At 32.8% G+C, this 21,355-nt stretch overlaps 1 protein-coding gene across 3 annotated transcripts in view; it reads left to right on the forward strand.

The window, feature by feature from the left end:
* Positions 1 to 7,330: 7,330 nt before the first annotated feature.
* Positions 7,331 to 21,355, forward strand: part of Nep2 (M13 family metallopeptidase neprilysin 2) — a 30,707-nt gene continuing 16,682 nt past the window's right edge. For all 3 annotated transcript variants that reach the window (XM_076382688.1, XM_076382697.1, XM_076382706.1), the window contains exon 1: positions 7,331 to 7,652. In XM_076382688.1, coding sequence (XP_076238803.1) covers positions 7,621 to 7,652 — 32 coding nt within the window. In that variant the 5' untranslated portion in view covers positions 7,331 to 7,620. The remainder of the gene's footprint in view (positions 7,653 to 21,355) is intronic.

Genomic DNA, 21,355 nt, shown 5'->3' on the forward strand with positions numbered 1-21,355 from the left:
GTCAAAATTTTAACGTTTTCGTGGCCAGGCAACCATCTCCGAAAACTACGACATCGATGAAGTTGACGTAGGGAGGACGTAAGGTGAAATTCATAACGGTAGAACCGATTGACCCTGGCTATTGTTGGGAGCGTAGCAGCGAGTCCCGATCGATAAGCTAATCATTGAATTGTTCAAAAGAAGAACGCATTATTGCAGTTGCCCCCGATTGAAGCCTGTTATCATGACGATGTTGTTGTTTTGTGTTGCGTGTAGAGCACAATCAGTATCGAACAATAACGTAACCGGTCGTGCATAGAGTCTGATAAACAGTTCGATTGAATTACGAAGTTGTCTCGAGACAGAATCAGATTTTGCCCAATTTTCGTGTTCGTTCTGCGTGCTATCGATCTTTCGCGAAGTGTCTAGGGAATAATCGATCCGCTCTCGCTCCTAGTGGCGAGAGTTATCTCTACATGGCGTTGCTATTCGGGTTTGAGAGAAGTTAGAAAAAGGTGCAGAGTTTGAAAAATAGTTGATTGTGAGCTTAAATTGGACGTACTGTGTAGCCTTCTGTGAGTTGCAATGAATAGCTAAAATCCGAGAACTAGTCACTGGCATTTGCATGGGAATGGCCTAGTATGGAACAAAGTTTTGAGAGTATTGGAAAATGACTATCGTATAGAGATAGACCTTGCTGTTTTTGCTTGTAAAGTTATTAACACTTTGGCTGATGCATTACCCTTATGTATTATTAATTGGGACGATTTTGAATTAGAATATTTGGATCTAATATTGGATCTAAGATTGGAATACTGGATCTAATAGAAATCTATTGTGATACTGATAAGACTGTAGTTAAAAATCAGTTTATTTAATATTAATCCTACTAGAGAGAATCTGATAGTAACTTCGATGAGAATAGCATGGTAGTCAATCTGTTAATTTTTGTTTGATTAAGGTTCATGATGCTTTTTCATGTCACTGATAAGAGCAAAGACAATAGAGAGCCCTTAAGTGTGTAAAAATGGAGTTGATTCAATTATGCAAGATAAAATAAAATTTGCTTTTGTTAGAACATAAACTACATTTTAATTATGCTTTTTTAATAATAGTAAACATTTTTTTCTCTCATTTTTGGTTTTGGAAATGAATGCAACTAAAAAGGTTCAACATTACGTTTCTTATGTGGAATAACGTATGCTACAAAATAATGCATTTATTTATTTCGTTTTATATTCGACAGCAGTATTTTACTTGACAACTATTTCTATTCTTTCTTGCTTTTTCTGCATGAGATATTCTTTTTAACCATCATACACTTTTCTGTAATCCCTTAAAAGTTCTGTAACATCTACTTTGCTATTTTTTACGCATGCAGTCGCATAGTTGTAATAAATACTTGTTCTAAAATTTCTAATTTTCGTATCGAATATCCTGCGCTTACTTTCTTCACCTAGTTTCCAGTACTCTTGAAGTATACTATACTTCTGAAACAGCTTGTAATCTAAAAAACCAGCATAATTGAAAAAGTCATTAAATTTACGTTAAAGTCAGTCTTAATTATTTCAACAAACTGTTGCATTTCACGTCTCCTGCTAACCCCAATCGTCCTTCAAATTTCCAATATTAAATTCCAATAAACGACTCAAATTCTAACACTTTTCACATGAGAATCATTTAAGGCGCGTGCGTTGAGGGGTCGAAGCGATGGACTTGAGGAATAATGGACGTGTTATTCAGGTTAGTACGTACATTATACTTCTTTGGTCATAATTTACTTCCCTTATGGTTGGTAGCGTAATCTGTGGGTTACGTTCCGCGTCATAAAAAACAGTTCTGCGCCAATCAGGTAAAGAAGGTGAAGGTCGAATAGATCATCAGGTACAGCCGTGGGAATTAAGTCGCGCTGCCTTGGCGCCAACTTATCTCCGAAGATTGATAAACGTTTCATATAAGTGAGCGATGATAGTTTTCGCTACGTTTTGCGTCTGTTATCGAAAATATAATTGTTGTCAATTTCTATAATTATTAGTAATTTTTCTCCACATTTTTCTACGCTTCGAAGCTGATGCGCTGGACTCGAACAGGATGAAAGAGAGGAGCACTCGTAACAGCAGCTGCTTGATTACAGTTTCTTCGTCTCCTTTAGCCTCAGTTAGACAATTTACCGCGTAATGATCATGGTTTGTAATTATTGCGAAATAGGATACGCGAGGACCTTGAACGCAATTGCTCTCGATGTAACACCTAATTTCTTTTTTAAATTACAAGAAATTGTGTTGGGAAACAGTTTTAGGAGAATAAGACCAAAAATTTTCTAGTGCTTTATTACCTGTTTGTTGACATGTTCAATTTTTTCCTTTGCTTATAATACAGTAACACATACGTATATGCAAGATGAGAGAAAAACTCCAATTATACTCCAATAAGGGAATTTTTCATTTTGTTAAAATCCTCGTATTTTAATTTCAGATTTTCTATTTTATCTAATGTCGTTCATTTATTTTAGTAGCAACAATAAAACAAAATCTTACTAATTGTAAATTGAATTGTCTCTTATATTTTTTCTTTCCTGTATTTTTCCACTTCTATGTCTAGATTCCTTTAACTTCTTAAACCATTGTAGTCTTGTAGTATGTGGATGTTATTATAGTTAAGGGAATCGCGAAAGGGTCAATAGAAATCGATGCACAAAACTGTATGCTATGGTTGTCGTAACACAATATAATAATAAGAGAGATGCATTTGAGAGGCAATTCTGAAAACTGTTCTGTGGACAAAAGACCGTCTCATAGAAAGAAAAAGAAATTGGGATTGCCTGGAATCCATTTGACTTGCATGACTGTATGATAATCTGTGGACTAAGTTTAGCTAACAATGCTCTCTGCGTCTGACTGTTCGCAATTTTTTGCATCGATGATTATAGCATTGTCATAGTATGCAAACTATTTCAAATTGACTTGTAATCTCATGAACCGATGAAATTGAAATGATTCAAAATTTATTGAAAAGCTTTGTTTACTGTTTTATCTCTTACTTATCTATCATTAATTGTTATCCCTTTTCACTCAATGATGAAGTTTCACAATTTTCTCAAACTTCAAGGCAATTAACATTTGTTTGAATTAGGATTTCTTAAAATCTTTATTTATAAATTTATTGAAACTTCTAATTAAGAAGTCTATTCATGGTATCAACAGCTGATTCATAATACCTACATACATAATCCTTATAATAATCATCAGTAAACTTACATAGATAATTAATTACTTCATCTATTCAGATTTTATTTCTACCAATCAATTACTCAATTTCATAAAAGACATCACTATTAATTATATTTTTTTTAATATTCTATCCATTATGACTTTTCACTAACAATACACGAAATAAAAAAAGCTATAAATAAACATTATTTATTTATTTATTTATTTCTTGAAAAGTCTGCCAGTTTAAAACCCCCAATAGAAATAGCTGCACGTTAATCGTTGGTAAGTGTAGCGCTAATTACTAATTAAGACAGAACGAAGCTACCGATTAATTCTTCCCTCGTCTGAATGAAATATGCGTATCAGATAGTGACTGGAGCGTTCCAATTGAACGGTCGTCGACTGAAATGCAGGTTGATGTTTGTAACGATATGTAGGTTGAAGCCCTACAGAGTTCCGAAGCTGTTTCTGGAACAGTAGTTTTAAAGTTCGCGTGGAATAGTTTTGAATCACTGACGCTAGAAGACTACCGTTGTCGGTTTCGATAACTTTAGGAAACTCGGTCAAACTTACGCATCGCACTTTCCACGTACTTAGGTGATGGACGTTAACAAATGAGCGTGGACAGGAATTTCCAGTAAACATGAATAATTAAAGCTGAAAGTTTCCTAAATTGATTTATAGCTTATTTGTGTACGATCTTACACTTACGGGTAATTATGAAAGTGGTTTAAGTCAGAAATCTAAAGAAGATGAATTTCTCACACATTTAGTGTTGCAACGATTTACGTTATAAAGTAAATAATAAATTTAACTTTTTTAGATTCTTTTTATTTAGCATTAACTCTTCTGTTAACCCACAGTATATATAAATATCATGAATTTCTATATTTATTACCTAGCTCCTTGCAGGGATTTCGTACACGTAAATATTGTAAATAAGATTTTAATAGTTTTTTGGGTAAAATTTGGCAACCTTTATATAGCTATTTTTAGACAGCAATTTAATTACATATTATGAATTCATGAAATTCCATTCCTCTTCTTTCATTAAATGCTTCTGCTTGTAATAATGTGAGATTGTGTTCTTATAAAGGTATGACAAATAATTTATATACATTATAAACAAATAAAATTACAGTTTGTCTATGCAACGTATAAAATCTTGTGTTCTTGTGTATCCATTCATGACGTGATAGGTAACCTATCATTATAGCTTCAAAACAACTCTATTTATGAAGGCGTTCAGACGAAGTTCACGTTCTTCTGCATTATCAAGCTGGTCGAATGTTTCGTAAAATCATACGCTGCTCCTTTCGTTCCTTTGTTCGGGTGTCTTCGTGAAACACCAGACACCATTTGCGTCAGTGATTTCCGAAGCATCGGAAAAATTGTTCTCTTCCTCTCCATGACCGACACTGAGATTACTAAGCATTGCGGAAGCATTTATCCTGTTCCGATGAACACCGATGCGTAATGCGCGACTGGCTACACGCTAAGGTTTGTAGCAGAGTATGAGATTTGTGTTGGCCACAGTCGTATCGGTTATTCCCTTGATAAGGATTCGCGTATTGATAATATTTCTCAAAGATCAGCCACGTATTCGTGTATCGATATCTTTCTCAAAGAACGACAAAGAACCACGCACTCGCATAGCAGACTATTTCAAAATCTTACAGTTTACACTTTGTGTTGCTTGAACTGTCAAATGACAAATTGGTCAAGGCTATTTTTTATCAAAATTTTATTTGTTATTGTCAAAGCATATGACTAATTGTTAACTTTTCAAACATTTTTTCATTTACCTACATAATTATATCTACTGTCATGAAAGAATAAAATTGTGTATGGTTGGTGAATAACATTTAACATATTTCTGAAGCCATTTCGACAAGTTTTGAGTTCTTGATCGAAAATTTAATACCTCAGGCACAAGACTAACTATCTCTTAAACAATTCACTATCGTAGATTGCTTTGGTTGTCTACTTTAAGCTTTTTGAAATATGTTATTTATCGTACCGTTACTTTCCTCGAGTTTTTGTTTTATGGACTTGATCAGTAGGACATATGAGCGACTCATTTATGAGTGCTACTCATTGTATTACTTACGAGTAGTTGATAGATATATTGAAGATCATGAAATTATTAATCTACGATGTAGCAATAATTAACAAATATGTAACAATAATTGGGAAAGCAGTGAGTAGTATTATCAGCCCCTGGTACATTGGATAATATAAGAATGAGAATATGTCGTGCTTGTTCTGAAGTTACACCGGAATTATTAAGTAGGTTGATATCATCATTTGTCAACTAGTTTCAAAATGTATAGAAGTTGGAGGATCGCACATTGATAATCTGTTGAAATGGATATAAAGAAAAAAACTTGAATTCATCATCAAATATTGAATAGATCATTGAATAGTGATCCTTCTAGGTGTTTTTGGAGTATTCTCTGTGTATTAATATGCCAATACCAAAAATATGAAATATCTCACAAAGTACTAATATTTTCAATATAATATTCTTACACTTTCTATGCAAAATGATCAAAAAATTTTATTTATATCATAAAAATATAGTTCCATTAAAAAAAAGTGACACTTTCTTTGCTCCCTTAAAAACCACCCCGAAGAACATATTCCACTCCATGTAGTCAGACCTCATGTTCTATGCAATTAAAAAAAAGTCAGGTTAAGTCAATATTTGCAATAGTCTCAGAAAAAATAGCTTTACATGCATAAGCCTATAAAGTATGTTGAAAAAAATTATTTTAAAGATTGTAGTGTAAAATCGGATTTCCTTAGTATAGAGCGACACATTTGTTTTCAGTTTCCTTAGAAATCGTATATTTTCAGGTAAGACTTTATTCTGATAATATTCTTGCAAATGTGGAAAAATGACGATAAATATATAAATAAATTATACTTAACAGTTTCTTCGAATGCTTCCTACATTACGTGTTGGAACGTAATGTAGTCTAATGTGTAATCCTGAATCTACAAAGATTTGTTGTACTTATTTGCGAACTTTCAAGAAACCTAAGAAGTCAGAGTTTCTCATTATCTTAAAGTCTTAGATCTAAATTAAGATTTACAAATTATTTTCTCCGTTACATTAATAACTTCTATTTAATTTCGAGAAATGCTTTTGATAGCAGGCCCCATTCTACCTTTGAAAGTGGCAAAATAATTTTAATAAAATACATTGAGGTGGAAATATCGCTAATGAAGTCCTGTTTTCATGTTGACCTTACATCTGGTCTTTTGACAATCCCAATATTTTTAAAATTCCTAGAATTCCACGAATTTTTGAGACTTTTAAAACATGTTGATAACATATACTTGTTTATTGTAGCGATCATAATGGTTAAATAAATCTTAATCAAAGAAAATCTACTTATTCTCAAATTGTGCGATAATTGTAACAGATATAATCTCACGCATAAATTATACGATCAATACAACAAAAATTGAAGCTAATTGAATTATATTACTACATTACAGTAAATTAATGTATAAAAGCTTCCAATAAACTTAAACAAGTTTGTCTGTGTCAAATTGTTTCCGAAAATTTGCAGTATTTTTAATATTTTCACAAATGCAACCTTTAAAATTAGTATAACTATTATAAAATCTAAAACTCAAGATTAAAATATATTTAAAAAATGACATCACGTTAAACTAATTAGTGATAAAGTAAACATAACCACGCAGTATGATATTAAAATTCAAAAAATTCAATATTTTTACAAACACTGCAAATTAACACACTTTAATTAAACTCTGTCAACCAACTGTACATGTTAATATAAAAAAAAAACGTTTTAAAAAAGAAGTGAAGTTATTGACATCTGTCAAGAGCAAAACTTCAAAGAATCAACCTCATTTCCACTGGAGAAATGGATCCAACGTCGGCCTGGTTTGGTCAACAGTCGAATCCTTCGCGGTCAGAATCACCGATTTTTGGCAAGTCGGTCGTTATAGGCTTTCCGCGGGCGCGGAAAAAGGAAGAAGAGAGCAGATCGAAACACGGAGTGGAACAGAATGGGAACGAGAAAGAGAGGGCGAAAGAGGTAGGGAGAGGGCGTTTAAATACGAGGAGAGACGCGCGTGCTCCTTCAGTCCGGCGCTAACAGTCCAAACCGATTCATATCCGGACCCTGAACGGAAGGAGAAGAGTCCTGCCATCGAGGACGAGTCAGACGCGCCAGACGCGTCGAGGCAGTAAAGGAGACGCAGAAGGCGAGAGGTGCCGAAGTAAGACACCAGACAGCTTCCGGGAGCCGCGGAAATCGTGCCGACTTGAAAAGGAAACTAGAAGTGACGGAAGCCTGTTTCGAACGGTAGTGCATGTGGTAATGTGTCAGTGAAAAGTTTGGCAGAAAAGGATCGAGCAGAGAGGAAAAGAAATCGAGAAGAAAGCAGAATGACGAACAGCATGAAGCAGACGGTTATAAAGTGAGTTTTTCTTCAGCTTGAGAAATGCTTCCGGGATTAATGCATTTTGGCGGGATTTGAGGCTGTGTCGGTAGTTCATCGCGTGGTAATCGATTCATTAGGCATTCAATAAATGACGATTTGTTATTCAATCTAGGGTAATATTTGTTCAGTTTTGTACGCAAGATTTATTAAAAATAAGGGATACATAACACGAAAATAGAAACGTTAATACAGTAATGATTACGGATAGAAGAATTGAGAAACAAAGACAATGCAAAAACAATAACAGAGGGCTATTAAACCTACTTACCCTTCAATTCTAAAACTAAAAGAAGGCATAAGAATTAGAACAAACAATTTCTTAACAAAAAAGTGATTCATTATTATTACAATTTATTTCCTAATTTTCTATGCATTGTCTGTAAACTTTCGTAACCATATTTTTCGAGAATACGAATGAAATGTAACTGATAATTTCCACCAGAAAAATCTGATAATGTGTAATATCCACTGATCTAATACAATTATCTGTTTACTTCCACTAAAATTTGTATTCCTGACCCTCAGTTTTTTTTTAGCTGAAGGTGTCACAGCATATCGAGACTTTACTTTGCAGTCTTTGTTTCCCCATTTTTTTAAATCATACATAAACAGTTATGTAAACACTTCGAAAATTCCGCTGAGGCCATATAGTAACAGAAGCAACAAAATAAGGAGGCAGTGTATCGCTGACAAAAAGCTAGTAATTGTACAATACGGTTGTTCTCAGTGTGAGTGCATATGCATTAATTATCCTATTATGATCACTTATGAGTCTGGTAATTATTTCATGGAGAATTATACAATCGACCAAGTTCTAAAAACAGTTTGGGTTAACGAATAATCAAACTACAGCGGTAAATCTACAGAACTCGATGATGTTACGTCTTCTGGTTAGTTTGACAGCGAATTTCGCGCCAAGTTCGAAGCCACTTTAGTATGAAGAATTGATTCGTGATTACATTAGCTTATAAATAACTCCGAAATGATTAGCGGGTCAATTGTATCAGTCATCAAAAGAAACCCAAGTCGATTTTTTGTTATGTGAATTATTTATCAGTGTACATACCCCAACACGCTTCAGTTTTACTACTTTCTCTTCAAAAATTTTCGTTATCTCGGAATGCTCGATGAATGAACCGTTTGTTGGCAAACGCACTGAAAGCCAGATAATGATTGATAAATACTAAAGTACAATGTGAATTGTGAAAGCGTTAAGAAGGTCGTCGATATTGTCTAAGATAATATTTTCTTTTCAAATTTGCACCATTTTGGAATAGAACTCCTGAATAATGCTATGTATTGATTAAACTGTTAATTTTATTGTTCTTTTATTGCAAAGGTTATTCTAATTAGTAATGGGTGCCTGGAAGTTATTAACTCATTGATGATCATTTCTCATAATGTTGAGAAAAAAAGTGATGCTTAAGGGTTTAAATGTGCCAATAATTAGGACAGTAAAAAATGTTAAGAAGTTGAGTTTATCACTTGAATTATTTTAAACTTTTGAGTTAGATCACTTTCATAGATACCAAAACGATATATCTTCTCTGTTTCTAAAATTGTTAATATCAAATTTTGTAGTACAATGACGTTTTTGCTATTCACCTGTCTTTTTTGATTAATGAATTAAAAGGTAAAAATGAAAAGACCCTGATTTCTGTGATTACAATTTTATGCGAACTGAGCTTCACACCTTTAACTCAACTTCTACACCTAATACAGTGTAGACGTGAGATGCAGTGCACTTTTTAAATTTTACAACATACAGCCATTTGAAATTTTGACAATAAAAACCTAAATTTACATATAGAATCTACTGAAATTGTTTTAGAAGAATTCTTGTACCTGATTGACGTGATTTCTGATAAATTATTGATTTAAATGAAGTGTTTCTATTGCTAATAGATAGAAACTATCTATTCGATCACTTTATGAAGACAGCTCTATGTTCAGAAAAGTAAATAATGAAAAGATAAGATAAATTATAAGTTATAAACTATAAAAACCCCAAAAAAGAGAAAGTCAATTACCTGAAATCATGTACTACACTATTCTCGAAACCCATCAATTTCAGGTGTATAAAACTGACTTTCTGTGTGATTAAGTTCAAGCAGCAGACTTAACTATTTTGTTTTTTTGTCTCATCAAACTACTTATGATAGGCTTGTAGATAGGATTTCTAAATAGTACCTACCCAGTAAATATTATCATTAAAGAATATCATTACTCGGTGAAAGTTGATGTCGTTTCAATAAAAATACAGAAAAACCAGACTACATGAAATACATAATTTCATATGTACGAATCCAGTGTAATTCCATACTCGCTCTCATGAGCATTTTATAAATGGTTCATTTCTCCTGCTCGAAAGGGATCTCGTGATTTCAATGCAAGTCGAGATTCTCGATGATAAAACACGCTGTCCACGCATTGATGTTACAGTCTGCACTGTCTTGTCGTCTATGGTAACCGCAAAAGCCTCGAAAGCTAATTAGAATTCGCCTCAGAATCTAACGATTAGATCGCTCAATGTCACTCGAAGACTTTCGGGTCTATGCAAATCAGTCTCGTTTCTGGTCTACACAGATCGCAATTTTTTAAGGTCGCCTGTGATCCCAGAGTAACTGAAACATATAATTTCTGTGTTTGTTTTATCTGCAGTAGTTTACATTTACAGTTGATATATTGTATATCAGCGGAACGTTACTCTTATCTTCCTGTACTCTCTCTTTTTATTTTTCTGACATTTGTTCTTCCTCTTCACGGGTACGTGAATGAGTCGTAACAACAAATCGGATCGCTGATCTGCTTCCGTGTCGGCGAAACCAATTGACAGCGTGATACTAAATATTCTTGCGCGGTAGGAAAGAAGTATTTGCAGAACTAAAGGCTCGAAATTGCATTGGCTAGTTAGCTCATACGATCTCCTGACTCTTCATAAAAATAACTTACAGTAGGAAAGTAAATGAATATAAGAATCTTAGAGGAAATTTTCAATAACTGATAGATTAATTTTGTTGGAAATATTTATTCCTTTAATGAACAGCTTTTATCAAATTTTGATATTCCATTGAACTTCGTGAAGTTATGCATGATAAAAATATATCTGAATATTTGTGGACAACTGAGTTTTCCAAAAACAATATATCTATCAACATATAGAAATACTGGTCTTCTTTTAAACTTCCATCGACTAGTTAGATTTATATTTTTATATCCATAATTCTAAAGTCTCCTTTTCATAACATAGAAAGGACAATAAATTTTTACTGAACGCCTATGATAAGTCTTATCCATCAGAGTACCAGAGAGCCAACCTGACTCAAATCCATTTTTGATATTGTTCAAGAATGTAGAGAAATAAATATGATCGCCCATTTCTTAACACTGTATATGAAGTAGTTTATACTATCAAATCTTCTTTACTTATAACATAACATAGATTCCTATTATTCAAATAAAATTAAGAGGAACCAGTAACATGCTATGTAAAATTCCAAAAAAAAAAAAGCAGACTTGGGATAGCCTAGCTCTGAGACATAGAAATTTATTAAATTAAAAGATACTTTTTCGATTACTTGACGCAAAATTAGACCTTCAATTCTGTTCGTTTTATTTACACGTTCAATGTGCCTAATTGTATCCTCAATTTCCCTGTATCATGTACACAATTCTTCACTAATTAGCCAATTTGAGCTTCCATAACACAACAAACTCCCTTCTTTATTTCCTTCTTTGCATGTTTCCATAATGCAAATATTTAACGTGGCACATTGAACCGCGAGTTTGTTTGCGTACTTTCCCGCTCGACCATGTTTTATGTTTTACCACTGTGGTAATCGGGTTGCGTCAAAAACGTTTGTAAACGCGACACGTATTTCGAGAAGAGGAAACATATACTCGCGGTGAACGTACGTATAAGTTCGTAACAGTCGCATTGAACGTGTCGATCAGTCCTTAAACTCCAGCGCGGTGAAAGTCCTTCGAAGCCAGTTTCATGCTCAAATCATGTTGTAGGCCGAGTTTGCAAATGCTCGTGAACGAATCGATCATCTAATTGAGCCGCAATTGACTCGCCTGTGAACACCTTGGCGCCATTCTTCGTTCATGTAATGAACAATTTGAAGATATACTTACTAGATTAATTGAAAAAAAAGATATTGTTGGATCGTTTCGTAAAAAATTGATTTTTTTATTATTGTGATTTATTTTTTAATTTTCGATGTATTATTTTTTATCTACTTATCGGATAGTTTATCCTACTACGACTTAAATACAAAAAGGTAGTTAATAATTCTTTTTTGAAATTCCCATTTTTCAATCTATGTAATAAGCTGGTTAAAAAATTGTTGGAGCTGTCTTAATAATTTATATCAATTATTGAAATCAATTTTTTTCTTTATACTTATCTATGTATTATTCAATAGACTTTTCTAGCATTATCTTCAGCTTGTTAAATAATTTATTTTTGCACTTCAATAATCATAAATATCAACGTGTCATAATTGCTGTCAAAAGCTAGTTTTAAGTATAAAAATGACAGAACAAGATACTTCATTTTTTTTGCAAGGAATAGAATATGTATATCTACACAAATGGTATCAGCTACCAACAAAATTTTAAGATTACTGAAGTGTGAAATCTTTTAGCAAAGATCACACGCGTTTTCATACTCGGCAAAAATTCGAGTTCCTTTCTACAATTTTCGAAATTTCATCTCGCCTCGAGTACTTATCACTTCCTCGACGCCACGTTCGCGATAGATTATCTGAGTTCCTTTTTTTCAACTTGTACGCGCGGTCGCCTCTTAAATCATTTTGGCAAACAATCGCGACAGCCTTGTATCACTTCTGGACGATTGCACAACTATCCTTCCCCCCTCGTTCCTCTGCCTTCTTTTTCCACGTTTGGGAGTCAATGGACAGCGGGCGAGCAATCGAGAAACGATAATTTTCGAATTCGTTCTATGCAGATTTCTCGCGCGGCTCAGGAAAGAGAAGTGAAGCCAGCATTCTATCGTTAAATCGCTGAGGCTTGAAGCAATTCGCGCGCGAAGTCTATTACGTTTGCATTCTGATAACCTATGTGAAACTTTTTGACGGTTTTTCAATTTAAAGATGATTTATAATACATATTTTCTAGTATATTAATATTGAATGTGATACAAAATTGCAATATAATGAATATTTTATTTAAAAAATTGAAATATTGATATAATACATTTGTTAAGTTGAAAATTTATTATAATTTACTGGAACCCTTAATGCAGAATCTTATAAAAAATATTATATTTTTATAAATTACGGCGCTCTTGTAACAAAATGTCAATCTTCAATCTTCTATGTGACCATACAGTTTATCGTTTCACTGAATCATTTCTTGAAACTGTCTTTCCCATCGTTGTTAAGATAAAACACGTGAAAAAGATTTCATAAATGCAAATAGGGGGAAAGTGAAAATGAGCTTGACTGAAAAACAATTATCTTATCTAAAAACAAGAGCGTTATATTGTATGCAAATTTGATTACTATTCCATACAGCTGTCACTATAGAGCTAATAAAGATCGATTAACGACGATAATTAAATTCGTGATAAAGCGACATTATTGCGTTGCAGGACATAAAGATTTAAGAGTTTGACTTAATTGGACAATTAAATTGACCATGAAATACCCAACAATCACCTTAGAAAAGTTGTGCACTATCTAATAATCGTAATTGTAAATTTAGTATTTTTGTCAGAAGTTCTTTAGTCTTGAAATTAAAATACCGTAACATCTCAATCATTGGAAACAGTACACACTAGTTAATTAAATAGCTCAGTCTTCATATGAGGGAGAATCGTTCATTTTCAAATACTTCATTAATATAGCATATAACAGAATTTGAATTAAGCAGATTGACATCAAAATCAAATAAGCTATTATTAAATTAGGGTTTGAATATTAATCAAAATATTACTGTAACAATATCAGTCCACAAAGTTATATTACTATTAGAAAACAAAATACTTCGAAGGAAAATACATATAGCAATTGTTTTCGATTTCAATTCTTTTGTTTATTTTTCTCATCTATGCATAATATATGCTAATCGATTTTTCCATTGATAGTTTTTAAATCCTAATAATTCTTTCAATAATCAGTGTTCTTATCAGTATTCTTATAGAAGTTTCAGTATACTTTGAGATAAAAAAAATTAACGACATTACTCTTTTACTATTCTATTCTGCATCGAATGACCTTACGTTGTTAGGATACCTACGATATGCATTATTCTGCAACCATTAGCAACGTCGATGGCGTCGTTGCTTCTCGACAATTTCATAGATGAGGGTTTAATCAAATTCCTTACTATCTAGTAAATGTAGTATAAGTTACAGTCTTGCGTTTACTCCATCAGAGATTCTGCATCTACATACACCCACAATCAGTGCATGTGGAGAGATAGAACACAAAGTAATTGACTCTGCATTTTAGTAAATAGTTTTTCGGTTAACTGACACGACAAATTGATTGAACGAAAAAGATGGAAGGAAATGCGATCAAATATTCAAGGAAATTTTTCTTTATCTAAGTATAATATTTTGTACTGAAAGTGTATCTAAAAATATGTTACTGAAAGTGTAGAACGCGAGAAAAAGAATCTGAGTACTTTTTGCCAAATTTTTCTGTCGACGCTGTAACAGAGGAAGTGAAAGCAAACTGCTCGATTTCCTTTCGGTGATCAGCGTGGAGAAATCTCGATTCTGAAATAAAGGAAGATGCAAATATATTCGGGATGAATGACGAAAATGAAAAGAGTGATGTTGCAAGCGATTCGAACAAGTTTTCACGAATCGATGAATTATAAAACAACACGCGTGCTGATACACCATGTAAATATTTACACCTGATCGCTGGTAGATATTGCGTCCATGTGAAATTCAAAACCCTTTTACGTCGTTTAGTTCCGAGTAAATGGAACGTGAAAATAACTTTTCTTCTGGATTTTGATTTTTAAAAATAATAGATGCTCCTAGTAAATCATTTTTGTCGGTAAAAAATTGTATTTATATTGTAACTTGAATAATTTCTTCATATTAATCTAAGTGTTCTATGTAAGTACATATTAAACAAGATTCATTAATCAGAACATTAATTACCAATTCGTTTTATCGAGTAAGACGCAAGTACTTAAATAATGAGTTGATTTGTCTCTGCTCTGCCATTTGACTTCTTAATTATGAAAACATAATTACACAATACATAAACTATAAGCATTATTGAATAATTGATGATTAAAGCGCAGTTTATAAACATTTCGTAAACGATATCGATTCGTCAGTTTTTGCGAATATAGCAGTTCATAAAACAGTTTACAACAGTTAAACAAGCTCGAAAAAATGTAAAGAAATCATATTTGTGTATTATTTCCGTATCACGTAATGTTATACAAAATTAGTATAATACTTAAAATTCTACATCTTTGCGAAACTCTTCGTATCTCCCTTATCAATCAAAATTATTTTCTTCGAATCAATTGTTCGTGTATTCAAGCTGTACAGCCGATGAATTGTTTTTCGCTTCGTTTCCAATCGATCTGCACACAATAGCCGCTATACAAAAGGCTAAAACAACGAAGAGGAATATTCTTCTTTTCTTTTTGATGTCGCTGTGACTAAAATGCAACGACAGTCCTCATTTGCATGCCTGCTGCTACATAACCGGTTGTGTTCACTGACAGATCATTGTCTTATCGAACACATTTCTTCGGCTTCTCTGCAAAAGGCGCGTTACTTTCTACAGGAAGTGACTGTCCCAAGTAACACAGGTCGAGACCAATCCTTTAATCGCTCAACCAGAACTAAAGTTGCACGTGTATATGTCTACTCCGTGTCGACACTTCGGAAAGTGGATGGTTAGTAATGTTAGGTTGTAACTTCTGTCATGCCCGTTCCAGAGAACTGCAGAAATCATTTTATCTAAATTTCATTTACTCAAATGCAATTTTTCTCAATGTCGATTTTATACTGAACTTTTAGCTGATTATTATGAAACGTTATCTTGATTATATGAATGCTTATGCTAGATAATATAATAATCTATCCAGATAATAAAACATCTAGATAAGATATTTATTTACCTAGATAATGTAATAATCTAGATAATAAAATAATACTAGGTAAATTAAGTATAATATAATAAAATGGAATAAAACTTAGCAAATTAATTCAAATTAAGTAATCTGTAATTATTTATCAGTGAATTCTTATTTTTGCAAATTTATTTCATAACTTATAGTTTAAAATATAACTAAGCGCATTGATAGCCTAGTAGTAGGTACTCGGATCCAATTTCTTGAGCATAAATTTCGATTATATATACTAAAAATTATAAATAATAGTGACGATCGAAAAGAAAAATTGACTATTTGAGTCATCTAATTACGTGAATTGTCTTGTTCCTTTACAAATTTACATAAATAAAGTTCTATTGTAATTTTTTGATTAGAAAAATGAAGTTGAGTTAGTAATATTGCTTCAATAATATACATGCGCGTCATTTTTCTTGAGCAAGTTAAAAATTTAAACTCACCTTGCAGCCGTTATCATAGGTGACATTAACTTGACATTGAGAACTAACGTGATAATGAATGTAGCATTTATCTTGTTTAGTAATATATGTGTTCGCCAAGTTTTCTTTTCATATTTTTTACCTTTTATGTTAGCCTCAAAGATACAAAAATATATATATATATACATATGCTAAAAAAGATAATGAAAAATTCGTGAATACTAATTAAGAGATTACAATACAGTATTAACACGTTTGGTGTCACCTAACGATAGGATCCTAACAATTCTTTAAATAATGAAGTAATACACACAGTCTTATAAAGGTAACACTTGATCTGAATTCAATTAATACATTTTATTCCTTATAATGTTTCTTCTTTGTTAATACCGAATCAAAATAAGAAACTGTAAAAACGAACATTAATTCTGGGATTTACGATTTTTTTCAAAAAGCTATAATTTTAGCACAATAATTATTTTACACAAAGATATCTTATCTAAAAAAAATTGATATACAGTGTTCCACAAATCTGTCCTTAAATAATTATTACATTCGCACGTTCAAATGCTGAAGATACTTAACTATGTGTATCGAAATTAAAGGAACGTAAATAATGGAAATAAGAATTAAACCTGAAAGGTAAAAAGAAAAATATAATATATACTACAGTAGTTTACACAATTAATTAATTTTTCCAACTCCATATGAACAAACCTGTGAGTCACTGTACGTATTAAGAATAATCTGAACTTGAAACTAGTGAACCTTACAAATTGATGTAGACAGTTTAATTTACACAAGTACGTTGTAAAATTACAACGACACTCCATTTTCTTTCTATCCTCATTACGTTAACTCTTTTAACCAAGCGAACTTTATCTTGTTCTACTTAGGTATTCTGTCACTTTGCACGCGTTTTCTCGGTGACATTTCCGTGATAAGCATTTGCAGTCACCTTGAAATCGCAAGAAAAAATTATGCCTCGCGGAACTGGAAGCTCCTCGAAAAGGTGGCCAACGATTTTGTATTCCGCGCGGCATCGTTCTCGCATTTCCTTATCGCATGCATCCTAACGCATGAGTCGGTGTGAACGAGGTCCCCCTGTTTCACAAATTCCTGTTAAAAGAGGTCAGTGGAGGATCTGGGATCGATGCCAATTAATTTCAGGTCATGACGGACGAAGTGATTCCCTGGATTAGGTTGATTGGAAAATTTTGAACGGAGTTTTTTAATAAAAGGGTAGATCAAGAGATATGGGTGGCGCGGGATAGTTACCAGAAGTAGAAGTTCAATCGAGTAAATCAAGATACTCTAAAATTGAACATTGAAGTAAAGTGAAAGTAAAAAAGTATCGAAATAATGAATAAAAATAAATAATGACTTTTCTGTAATTAAACACTGAGACTTAATTTTGTAGGATTTTGATCCTATTTGATGAGATTCTTTTAATCTAACTGAAAATGTAGAATTTTGCTATTAAAACTAACTTATAAAATCACGATCTTTCTTGTAAATCTCGAGTATATTATGACTTACTCCTAGTAACTAATTTTTCTTATTTTCTTAACTTCTCCTTTCTTCATGTACCCAATAGCTATATATCAATCGAAACGAAAGTCTTAATTAAATTTTTTGATTAGCTATAACTAAGAAATGACAAAAAATAAAGCGAAAGCTTGAGTGTTTTAAAAACGCTTCAGTACTTTTCTGAAGTTCATACTTGATATACAAACTTCAAATATAAACATTCCTTTGTATTTAATAGTCACACAATTTCAAGAAAGGACTAAAGAAAGGACTAAAATTATTTTTGCTTATACGTATCTGACAATATTTTACCAATTTACTGAATAGTCCAACAGATTTGGTAAATCTTATTCTAGAATAAACCACAGACTCCTCAACACTTACGTACTTTCTTCAATTGAGAAAAGTGAAGCAGTGGTATCATAATAATGATTCCTTGAGAACAGGATATAGTTTCGCGTAAAACTGGAAAATTGAAGAAACCTTGCTCGCAGTGGCCAAGAATTTCAGGATCAAGGCGGCGATTGTGTCGCATGAAACGAGACGAATCGCTTAATTCGCGGAAATGAGGAGATCGAGTAATTTGGAATAATTGACGATTATAATTCACTTGGACGAAGTTGAGAAAGAGAGGAAGATGTTCGTGATCAGAATGAAGGAGGACCGAAGTCACGAAGGAACGAAGTAGAACCTTCAGAACAGTAGAAAGACACAACAAGGTCAATCTGATTAATCACACGGGACCGGAAGTGCTTGTATATCCTCAGTAGCTTGAACGTCATTTGAGATTATTCGAAAATATTATAATTACGTTGACGTTATTTACAATTATTCACCATGACTGAAAATATCCAGGGAATTTAATTTGTTTAAATAATACGTTGAGTAATCGAACAAACTACTAAATTACGAATAGAAAACTTAAATTTCCTCATTTATTATTATATATTCCTGATTATTCAAATAATTTGTAGTTTATATTTGAAGAGTTCATCAAATAGCAAAATTGTTATGACGAATAGTGATCTATTTACCAAAGTACTTCATAGTGTCAGAAAAATTGTGTTTCATCAGTTATGTCACTTTCAGAATATAATTACGATTTACTGTTTACCTATCACACACTGGTTTCATTATTGTTATGGGTTCGCCCATGCGATGTTCTTCTATCATGAGATTAATTAACCCTTTTTATGTTGGTAGGTTATAGGTATATATGTAGATCTAACAAAATACTAAAATGGTTAAACATAGCGTACATAATTGTAGCAATAAATTTTAACTGTTCACATGTATTTAACTTTATTTGCTAAAAATTGTGTTAAAAAGATTAATATGAAATTTGTTTCATTTAAACTTAAAGTATTGCAAGCATTTATGGGCTCGTCCGCTGGCAACATTCTACGCGATGCCGCATGAAATTACTGCGCGGACGTGTTTAAAGCTGCTTACATCATTCTCGATAATCTGTGCGACATTTTACGACGAAATATAATTGTCTGGTCAATGACGCGACAAATTTGGAATCGACCCAGGACCCCGATTGCCTCGCGTCAAGAGCAGGTGGCACAGAATTTAGGGGAGACTACTGTCGCGTTATGTAGAAGTGATCAACGTCATTAATTACATTTTCTTCTTAAAAGACCATCATAGCAGGTACTTAAAATAACACTGTACAACATACAATTATTAACTTAATTGTTTTTAGTAACTACGTATGCACTGAAGAAATAAAAAGAAAAATGACTGGAGACTTTCAGCAGCTAATCTGAAACCAGGAAACCTTCGAAAATCGAATCTTTCAATATTTTCTATCAGGTTTGTAAACTGTCTTCTAAGATTTCCAATCATTGCCCGTACAATTGAATGGCTTGACTAAAAAGCTCGGAAATCTTCCAATGATCAAACCTCCTTCCAAATTTAATCTTACTGACCCGAGTTAACGGTATAGCCAACACACTCGAAGTAGACGTATTTAGAGACGGTCTTCCTCATGCCAAGTTATTTACTACTCCCACCACACAATACACATCAAAATACATTCTTTAAATTGGACAGTACGAAAAAGTATCATCTGCTACTACAACTGGGCTACGTTCATTTAATCTGTTATACGCATCTAGAAGACTCGTACAACTAATCATGTAACACAGGTTTTTGACTCCTCTCATTAATTACACAAAAAATCTACAAGCAATTACAGATTAATCATCTTGCGAATAAATTGCATTTAATTTCAAATAATAAGCAACTACAAGCTTAATACTTTAGTACAAATTTAAAAAAAAAAATCTTAAATTACAAAAAAGCTAAACTTCTACACTCTACGATAAACCAGTCTTAAATTTAGCTAAAGGAGTTTTAAATTCACTTTATTCCGAACAGGTCACAGGCTTCGAAGATAGTGAAACATAGTTCGTTGCGAAAGTGTTTAACTGAGTCTTGATTCGTGCCTATGACCGCGCATAAATCCATTATCGATCGAACGATCGCGAGGGCATCCGCGATCTCGCACGGTGTACCTCGATCGTTTCACTCCTCAGGTACTTCTAGCAGGGCAAAGTGTGTCAGGGTGAACGTTGCTGAGTTCTTGCTCGCCAGACAGTCACGCTCGACTTGGTGACACGGCTAATGGCACGGAAATTCGATTGCCGCGGAAAATGTGTTTTCGTTCGGGTTACCATCAGGGATCTGATGGTCGTGTACAGACTAGGACACTATTGCTGGAAACATTATACCTTGACAGTAAATAAACTGTACTGATAAAAATGTATTGATACCCTTAGAGATCATGAGTTAATCAATTTTGGTTGGTTATTAGTGCTGAAAATGTTATGTTGACAGAAAGTTAGATTTTGTATTGTTTTCAGTAGAAGGAAACAAGATATAGCTATATTTTGGCATGCGATATTAGTGTACTGAATGTGCTTGGTTGTCAATTGATCAATATTATACGTGTACGTATACATAGTTCAGCGATAGTCAGTTATCAGAACACGATATTTAGAATTATTATGCATTACCAAGGGAGCTTTCTAAGTATAACGCTCAAACTTTCAAATATTGAAAATTTTAAATATTTAGCATTATGAATGTTTAAATCTTTGAATTTTTAAATGTTTCAAGAAGATACGATGAGTGGAGAAATTTTGATTATTAATATACCGTTAACTATTAATCACATGTCCAAAAAAGAGATATTAACATATTCAGTTTTAAAGGTTCTACAATATGACAAACTAAAAATGAACGTTACACTTGGAGAGTCCTCCTAGTTAGTGTGTCCAATTATCACATTTGATTCTGACTGCAGAACTGCAATGAAGTTGTCTAGACCAAGCAATTATCACTAATTTTTAATAACAGCAATAAGCTTCATCCTTATTTTCTCTAAACATCTACTACCTATGTACCAATAAACCTACATTTGTCAAGCTGTAGATATTGTTTTCAGATATGCGATTAATTAAATCAGTGATGCAAGTGTCTTAGAATGGAAAATTTGAGGAATATCATTTTACTGTCTATGCATATACAATTATACAATATAAATTGTGAAGCAAATAGTGTATTCCTCATCTCATACCTTCAGAT

Source organism: Calliopsis andreniformis, chromosome 1 (assembly GCF_051401765.1).
Source record: "Calliopsis andreniformis isolate RMS-2024a chromosome 1, iyCalAndr_principal, whole genome shotgun sequence".
Taxonomy (NCBI): domain Eukaryota; kingdom Metazoa; phylum Arthropoda; class Insecta; order Hymenoptera; family Andrenidae; genus Calliopsis; species Calliopsis andreniformis.